The sequence below is a fragment of the Eimeria tenella genome, genomic scaffold (assembly GCF_000499545.2).
Source record: "Eimeria tenella Houghton genomic scaffold, Eth_scaff11, whole genome shotgun sequence".
Classification (NCBI taxonomy): domain Eukaryota; phylum Apicomplexa; class Conoidasida; order Eucoccidiorida; family Eimeriidae; genus Eimeria; species Eimeria tenella.
Genome location: NW_013541474.1, coordinates 179,835 through 188,355, shown reverse-complemented (window position 1 = coordinate 188,355; position 8,521 = coordinate 179,835). Strand labels below are relative to the sequence as shown.

Here is an 8,521-nt window from a genome sequence, read left to right as displayed (position 1 = left end):
TCTGAGCACCAATATATCTATATATATACTTTTCGTCGTACTTGGTGCCTCTGTCTTAACGTCTCAGCTGTACTAAACTGTATCAATTCTGGACTGTTTTGCACTTGCTTATAATTGTGCGTGGCTAGAGCAATCACAGTCATCGTATATACACGTGAAATCATGGCGAAGGCCTTTTCGTAGCGGAAGAACACCGAGTGCCTGTACTTCCTGTACTTCGGTGTCAACGCATTGTAATGACAACCGGGTCAGCGAACGGATTGATTTGGCCCTCTGAATTACGTTTACTCCGTTCTCGACGAACGTTGATACTCTAGGTCTGTAATATCGTGCTCAGCGCTTAAATGACTTCCAATGCTGAAGACATCAAAGCGGCGTTGAAAAAGCCAGACAAATCTATACGAGATTTGCCAGGCGTAGTGGATGCCGACGTCCTAAAGGTTCAGATGAATATAACAGTCAGTAAATTTCAGGGGCTCTTGTGTCTCCCGTTTGGCTTTTTGTGGACTTCCGCAAATGGGTGGCCAGTTCTGCTCGTGCAGTCCCGATGGCCAGTGAACTGCCTGTGCTTCCCTCTTCAGCACATCACCACGAGAATGAGTTTACCTTTCAATAGTAACCATCCATATAATTTTAGGAATAAAAAGAAGAACGAAACATGTAAGGGCTTTCGAAGGCCCTATAATCCCCGACGGGACACCGCTGTTGAAGGCGGCCTCGTGTGGCCGTTGGTCACTATCCCGATCCCCTGAGTTTCTTTCCAGCGGCAAGACGACAGTGGGACAACTGCCTACTCACAAACTATGGACATTTGAAAAGAGTTTTTATAAAGTCTTCAATTAAGCCCTGGCTTTTACTTGGAGCCCGTTATTTCTTTCCTGCGCACCATCGCCTGGTGCAAGAAAACTGGAGGTCAAGCAGGCGGAAGGAGAATCTCGAGACTGAGGTGCAGACAACGGCGAATTTTGCTTTGTACAGCTCTTAAAAGACAATCCAGCATTTTTAGAGGACAATTTGCAGATATTTTCAGACTTTTGTTGGAGCCCGCGTTCCTGGTGTGCTCACCAGGATTGTTGAACTCAGACAAACGGCTCCTAGCACTTAACTGCGGCTAATTCAGAAGCATCTGCAGCTTGAAACTGTGCTAGGCAAAATGAAGACACTCAAGCCAGTAAAGGCCTTGTTCCTGGCAGCCTGCGCAGTGCTGGTGGTCAACTGGACAAGGGTTAGCGCGCTACACAGTGAGTTTTGATTGGGTTGCGATCATGTATCAACGCCTCATACTCTGTAATTCTGGCTTAACCTGTTTGCACTTGTTTCTTTTTCTCTAGAGATAATGATGTAAATCTCGATGCGCTGCGATTCAGGCATGTCGCCAAACTGGTTTCGCCGGAAACTCTCTGGGGTAAGTTGCGGCGCGATCCACGAATTGTAGAACAGGCTTCGTATAGCCCTTTCAAGGCGTAAGTGCTTTAACTTTGCGCGCGCATCCGTTTTGATGTATGTACACAGGCCCAAAACAGACTTAAATGGATAAAGCCACGAAGGGTAAGGGCAAGGTACACACGCCTAAGGTAAGGCCAACTGTTCCGAATCATGAAATTAATCATTTGTGATTTCGAAATTTGCAGCCAGTAGCATCGAGTGACCTGGCTGAAGTGAAAACTTTAGGAGATTTAGTTCGCCGGCTGGATTTCGCTGGTTTTAAAGGCCCCTGGACTGAAGCGGACTTTTTTTCGATCTTCAACAGTGAGTACGGGAAAAAAATCCCAAGACACTCCTGGCTTGCACTCAAGTGACCCATCACATAGCTTTGTAGTGTGATGGTTCGCAGCTTGATCTTGATCCTGTTCTCAGGTCTGAAGGGTTGCTTCAAAAGCTTCTCGCCACCTCCTGGGCTTGCACTCGATTTCTCGGTGGATGCGTCATGGAGTCCGGATGACAGCATCAAAAATTTCTTTAAGTTCATCTCTCCTTCAGAATTTATTCATCCCCCTGTCTCTGAAGAGCCCAGCAACGCGAGCTTCGCAGAAATTACTACTGATGAAGCTCCACGTCTTGTTGCTGAGCGTGATCCTCCAGACGAACAACAGGCAGAACAGTTCAAACCTCTAAGAACACTGGCTTATGCCAGAACTGAGAAGCATGTTCTTGCTCACATTATAAGGAGTGTCTACTCGCACTTCCAAGGACCAGCGTGCCAGAGAATGGCAAAACGGCTTGATGGAATGGTGCGTTTGCTTTTGAGAAACAACTCAAAAGCTAGAGCGCTGGAGCCAATACTAGTATTTTCCTTACTCCAAGGAAATGCGGCCTCTGCTGCCAAGTTCCGCGGCGAAGCGTCGAGCAGTTTGCCAGAAGAACCTCATTCGGACGGGTTACAGCATGCTGACTCATCTCAGATGCTCAGTGACGCCTTCCCAAGGGGCGGAATTTATGACCCGTTTCTTCTCATAAACTACTTTGACCTTGGTACGTCATTCGCGTGGGCTTGCACAATTTCGCCGCTTGCTGTGCGCATTTCAATAATTGGGCTGTGTACGCTGTAACGCACGTTTTATGTTGTGGGTTTTACAGCTAAAAGTGCGGGTACGCCTCAAATGAAGAAGCTAAACAGGCTGCTGCAAAAGCCAACTGACACGAGGAAAGTGGGCAACAAGCTTTTTGGCAATTCTCTCGCGGACCCGGCCATGCATAAAAGGATTGCTGGAGTTGCAGAAGCTGTTGGTGACAATGCCGATATTTTGCGGAGGGTCGTCGAACAGATCGGCCAGATATCCATAAATTCAGCGGACGCTATATCCATCCTCATGCCCCAACTGCCTAACGTTGCTGACCTCGTGCGTGGTGCCTCCTTCTTCGCCTTTGAAAGTGTTTTCAAGCAACATGGTAAGACAGAAGCTGTCCGCTGCCCTACGCTGGTAGTGCAAGCCATTATACCTTACTAATGAGAATGTTGGCCTCTGGATTGCGGTGCAGGTGCTTATGTCATGCCGGGGTTGCCATGTGGAGGCAACGTGACGGGCAGTATGCTAGAAACATTAACGGGGAAGAAGCTCGGCTCGAATTATTTTGTTTACAAATACACGGAACCCGTCCTGCACAACTCATTTCTTCCACCAAGCGTGTGGAGACCACATCCAGAGTCCCAGGTGGCACGGTACTTTAGGGAAGAGGAGCAAGCAAACGGCGAGTACATGCTACGTCATGTCCCTCGGGTTTGCGTGCGCCCCAAATTATTCACAAGATGCTCGAAGAAACCACCTTCAGACACAAAAACCAACGAGCAGTTGCTCTGCCACTTCATCAATGGCCATCAGAGCTACTTTTTTGAAGTAAACGGTGAGATCGAACTGCCACTCAACAGGGTCTGTCCCCAGGTGTGCCCCAATTGCGAGGTAACTAAGTTGTGCATAAATGAGGATTCGTTTCACTGCTCTGCAGGGAGCGGTGTGTATGCAATGCGGAGGAACATGGAGAGAAGCCGTGCCTTGAGGGAACGCAATGCGCTTCGCCGCGGTATCCAGACAGTTCGTCGGTTTCTCTTAAGCAAGACGTCGGTTGCGCTGGTTCTCGGAGCAGGCGTCGGCGCCCTGTGTGCTGGAGCAGGATTGGCCGGGATTTTAAGCGGATCGATTTGCGCAATCGGTGCAGTAGCAGCTGTCTCAAACTTGCGCTTATTATTTGCAGTCGCACCGTTCGCAGCCAAACCTGCTCTTCCACTTAGCCTTGGAGCATTTCTGGCAAGTGAATTCGAACGCAATGTTGGCATTGTGAAGGGAATGCTTGGCGTGATTGTGAGCGGAAGTATGCAGACGGCCACGACAGAAGAGAGTACAACTGCGCTGTAACAAATTTATTTGTTGGATAATCTGGATGGTCACAGATGAGTTACCATTCACGCCTCCGTTATTCTCGACATCGGTTTTGAACCAGACCTCAGCACAGCGCGAATTCTGCCCGATGATCTCTCTACGAGCTTTTTACTTCGAAAGGTCGCCCTAGTGTATCCCCCCGCTCGACTCCAATATAAAGTCGCCAGTGTATACAGCGGCGCAGGTGTCGTCTCACACACACACCATGAATCTCATGAGCGTGGAGTAATTTTATGCTTTGGCGAGCAAATTTGCACAATATTAATTCCTTTTGGCCTTTACGGTATTGCCATGCGTCGTCTGCGGAGCAGACCTGTTGTGGGATCGCTATGGCTACGCCAGGTCGTTGACTCATAGTGACTCCACATCTTGTAAATGTTCACATGTTGTCACTAAATTAGTTACAATTCATGTATGCTTCCTTATACACTTAAATGTGTGTTTCCTATGGGAATATATGCCATCCATGGCATTATGTTCCACATTTCCTGCCAGCGTGAGCGCAGTGAGCAATAACGTGAACAGATTCATGCGCTCAAACGCTCTGTTGAGCTCCTTGCCAACTCATCATTCCATTTTGCCCTTGAGGAAGGAACGACGAGAAAAACACTGCGCTTCTGCTGTTGGCAGTCCTTAACTCCGTCTCGAACTTTTTGTACAAAATTATTCGGTGAATTCACATACATCAAAGCTTTTTGCTTCTAGTGAATGACGAGAACATTGTCACTCAAGAAGCCAGTTCCGGGTTAAATACAACTCCCGATAGCTGTTGCTGAGCCGACATTCTCAGGGCTTCATAATATCCTGCTACATAGGAATCGTAGCGTGTCGCGAGGTCACCGACAGGCTGTGCTGGAGGGAAAGCGCCTGAACGAAGCGGTTTACCACCCATTCACAGCGGGAACTGCAGGAAGGAGAGTCTCTGAGTCAGCACCAGGAGCAACAGAGGCCACGCTCAAAAACTACACATTACTGCTTTCACTAGCTATACTGCTTATGACAAAGAAGTTCTGCTGTGGGGTAGTTTCACTCAGATATCGAGGTTAAGAAATGAGCAGCGGTGGTGCTAATATGCAGAAACTAGTGCCCACCTTGATGCTGCGAAGAGTCTCCGCATGTCTTTACTGCTTCCACTACTGATGCGGCAACGCTGATAGATTGGCTAAGCAGCGTCACAGCCTGCAGCAAAACGTCCGGTCATGCTAGCACACGACGAAGTGTTCATTTATAACCAACAACCAGCCACCAGCCAGCCCCTTTACTATGACCCCCGGAATAGAACAAAAGACTCGCCTGTTTTTTGAAATCGTCGCTAGTGATGGCATCCATAGCTCTGTCCACTGCCCCCAGCAATACAACTGCGCCGTCCTGCAGCTCTCCGGCTTTCTCACTTCCTACTCCCACTGTTTGCCACAGTTCTTGGCCCCTGCCCGAAGTCTCGCCGCAGGAAACTACGCCCTGGTCTCTTGGTGCTTCAAAGGCACTATGTCCTGAGGCTGAAGAGGCAAAAGCCACTGCAGCAGATGCTGCTCCTGAAAACATTTCTCCGACGCGCTTTGCCGTTGATATGACAGAGTACTCTGCAGATTGCGAATTGTTTTCGCCTTCTTGCTGCTGCTCTGCTTCTTGCCTAACATTTATTTCATTTCCGCTGTCATAAGCGGATGAGAAACATAACACATGTGGGAAGCAGCTGCTCCGCGAGCGCGTGCGCTGTGCGTCCTGCTGCGCATCAGCCTGTTGCTCTGCGAGAGTTTCCGCACTGCAGGCTTCTGCACTAGTAAGGGCTTTACTCTCTGCAGGGGAAACTCCCGAAACCTGGCCGTTAGGCTGATTCATAGGCTTTCCAGTAGAATCTCTCGGCATTTTCTTGATCGCTTCCGCTGCTTCTGCTGCGCGTGCTGCAGCAGCAGCAGCACGTTCCCCAGCTGCTGCTCTAAGGGCAGCTGCGACACGGTGAGCCACTGAGCAGCTATGTGGGCTTAAAAGTGCTTGAGGGGCACCCTGATGCTGCTTCCAAGCTTGTTCGCTTCCTTCTGCCAACATATGTGAAGGGACATAAATGCGTTTCTCGGGTGTCCGCCTTGCTCGTTCGTCCGCTTTCTGGTCCTCAACAGTCTCTAATTGCTTGTTATGAGGTGGCAAGACATCTGTCGAACCTTTCAATTGAAAGCCCAGTTGCATCTCCCGTTGCGGGCAGGGCTGCCCTTCATGCGACGGCAACTCGTCCTGTTGCTTGTCCTGCTGTACCGTGGAACATTCTGCAAGGGGAGGGCTAGGCTCGGGATGAGAGTAATGCGGCAAAGAGTCTTTCTGCTGAAGAGTTTTGGCGCGTTCCTGTAGAGAATTACTGGAGTTAGAAGATCCGTTGTTTGGAGAACCCTGGAGACTGGACGACTGCTCAGGTGTTCCACTTGCTATATGTGGCTCAGCCGCAGTTGACACTTTTTTCAGAATTTCGACCTCTTTACTTATTTTCCTATTATTCTGAACATCAGTTGCCGCCTTGTTCCGGCGTGCGCTGGCTCCGGCTGCTTTGCACGGCAGACAGGTTGAGTTGTTGGCCCCCATTTCACCCGATAATCGGTATTCCAGTTCGCAGGGGCGGCCTCGTAATGACAATGTTTTGACACTGTTACCGAGGTGAAGTCCTACTAGCGAAGCGGGGAGCCTTCACTGCACCTATCTCGAAAACAGAAGGGGTGTAATCACGGCGGCAGGGATGTCGGCTCAGCATTACGAGCAACAGCCTTGGCCTTTTTCTGCCAACGATACAAGCATTTTCTAATGATTCCTCATGTAATGTATACAAAACCATTGGCTAGGCTGTCATTGTTGAGCGGGGCCACATTGTTACACGCTTAGCCGAAGTGCGGGGTCAGCTGGCGACGCCAGCGGCGCCTGGCATCAGACGTCTCCAGTGCTGCTCGATTACTCTCCCAGGAGTTACTGCCTCAATTTGTATACAGCGCGAAACCCTATTACTTTAAAGCTTAACATATTTTACACCAGCTGAAAAAATTAAACAAGCTCGTACGAGTTAAGCTGACGCCTTTCAGAACGTGACGGAGGGTGACCACTGGATGTTTGCACGGAGCAAAAGACCCTCTCCCAGACCTTCTCGAAGATGGAAACACACGACGGTGGCCTTCAACTCTTTAACATTGAGTCTAGTTTTGTTTCACTTTAAGCTGAAAGTGATAACGAGCATGCGCAGTCAACTGGAACCGAGACAGGCTCCACCGCTAAATTGGCTGGAAATGCTGCGGAAGGTCGCTCACAGAGTTTCCACGGATTTTTGAAATAACTAGTGTTCTAGAGTATGTGGGTCGAATGTGGCAGTGGAATGAAGGCAGAAGGAGACGTGACTCTGTGTTATGCAAGGATTGCGCGCGTCCGTGTATGTGTGCACAGGGACATACTAAGAGGGAATGAAAATGAGTTCCACACGAATTCCAGGTATGCCTCTAAGCGTGATGCAACATACGGGCGAAGCATTTTCTGGCTGACAGACCGGCATCGGATAAGCCGATTGTGTAACATGCAACATCACACATAGCACCAGCGTTGCGATTAACAATGAGATGACGGGGAAGAGTGAAAGCTCACTTTCTATCACTGCGAGAAACACCTCAAAAAACAGATTGAAGGCTTCCATGCACTGGTCAAAAATATAGGGAAGTCTGTCAATTCACTCTGTTGCTAGCCTCACACTGAAATAGACGAGCACGCCAAAATTCGAGTGTCCACAACGTAGTGAATCTGCTACAGGTAACTCTGACGTGGAAAAGAATAAATCATGTACCACTGACGCCTAGAAATAGCCCTGACCACGCCTAATTTCAAAATTTTGGCAGTTGAAGCAGAGTGAGTTGTCTTTCAGCTAATACTCAACCGGCAGAAGGTTGCTCCGTTGATCTATGTGGCCATGCATTTATTTTTTCACATGTCTCTGTGTAGCCCTGTTCTGCTGAAGTTGCACGCTTTCTCTTTCAATCCAGTTCACTGAGATTTGTGATTTCGTCTTTTTACATCGAGCTTCTTACCATTTGGCTTTCCGAAATGTTATCTTCCATCTCCATGCTAATAAACTGCTCGAGTTCCTATCCACAAAGATATAATACTTTCTCTAACTGCTGGAATCTCTGTTTGTGAGGTTGTTCCTAACCTTACTGCGCCTGTGTACGGCGCTACGAGAAAAGCTGAGAAACGAACAGAGAGTTATTACTCAAATAAATACATTTTGACTTTGGTTCTCTAGCAGGTAACTAAACGCTTTAAGGATATATGAATATTGGATGGGATATAAGCTGCGTAGCTGCTCATTTGTTTAGCCTGCATTATGGGAAGATTCGCTACAGTCTGTGGCCTCGGTACGAGCTCTAGCATTTCAGACTTGAAACGGCCATGCCTTTTTCTCAGGAAAATTAGATGTCTTCTTTCAAGGAGACACTCTTTTAACGAGTGGCCCTTGGCTGCAGCTTGCAAACGCTGAAACAGAATGCTTTTTTTGATTGGAAGCACAGACATCAGGGTATGCGTTATAACAGTGAACTCTACATTGTGCTGCATTCGTGAATTTGTTTCTTGGAAGCTAGGGAAGATTACTGGCAGCTCCACCGCAAGCGTGTTCACATTCTCATGAA

The 8,521-nt window shown here is 48.4% G+C and overlaps 2 protein-coding genes across 2 annotated transcripts; one reads left to right on the top strand and one right to left on the bottom strand.

Moving 5' to 3' along the window:
• Nucleotides 1-1,823: 1,823 nt before the first annotated feature.
• On the top strand, nucleotides 1,824-2,948 carry ETH_00030830 (uncharacterized protein; the record flags this gene model as incomplete). Its single annotated transcript, XM_013372854.1, has 2 exons — nucleotides 1,824-2,472; nucleotides 2,578-2,948. The coding sequence occupies 2 exons, from the start codon at nucleotides 1,824-1,826 to the stop codon at nucleotides 2,946-2,948; spliced, it is 1,020 nt and encodes a 339-aa protein (XP_013228308.1).
• Nucleotides 2,949-5,096: 2,148 nt separating this feature from the next.
• Nucleotides 5,097-6,446, bottom strand: ETH_00030825 (uncharacterized protein; the record flags this gene model as incomplete). The annotated part of the gene is made up of 1 exon (XM_013372853.1): nucleotides 5,097-6,446. The coding sequence occupies one exon, from the start codon at nucleotides 6,444-6,446 to the stop codon at nucleotides 5,097-5,099; it is 1,350 nt and encodes a 449-aa protein (XP_013228307.1).
• Between the last annotated feature and the right edge of the window lie 2,075 nt (nucleotides 6,447-8,521).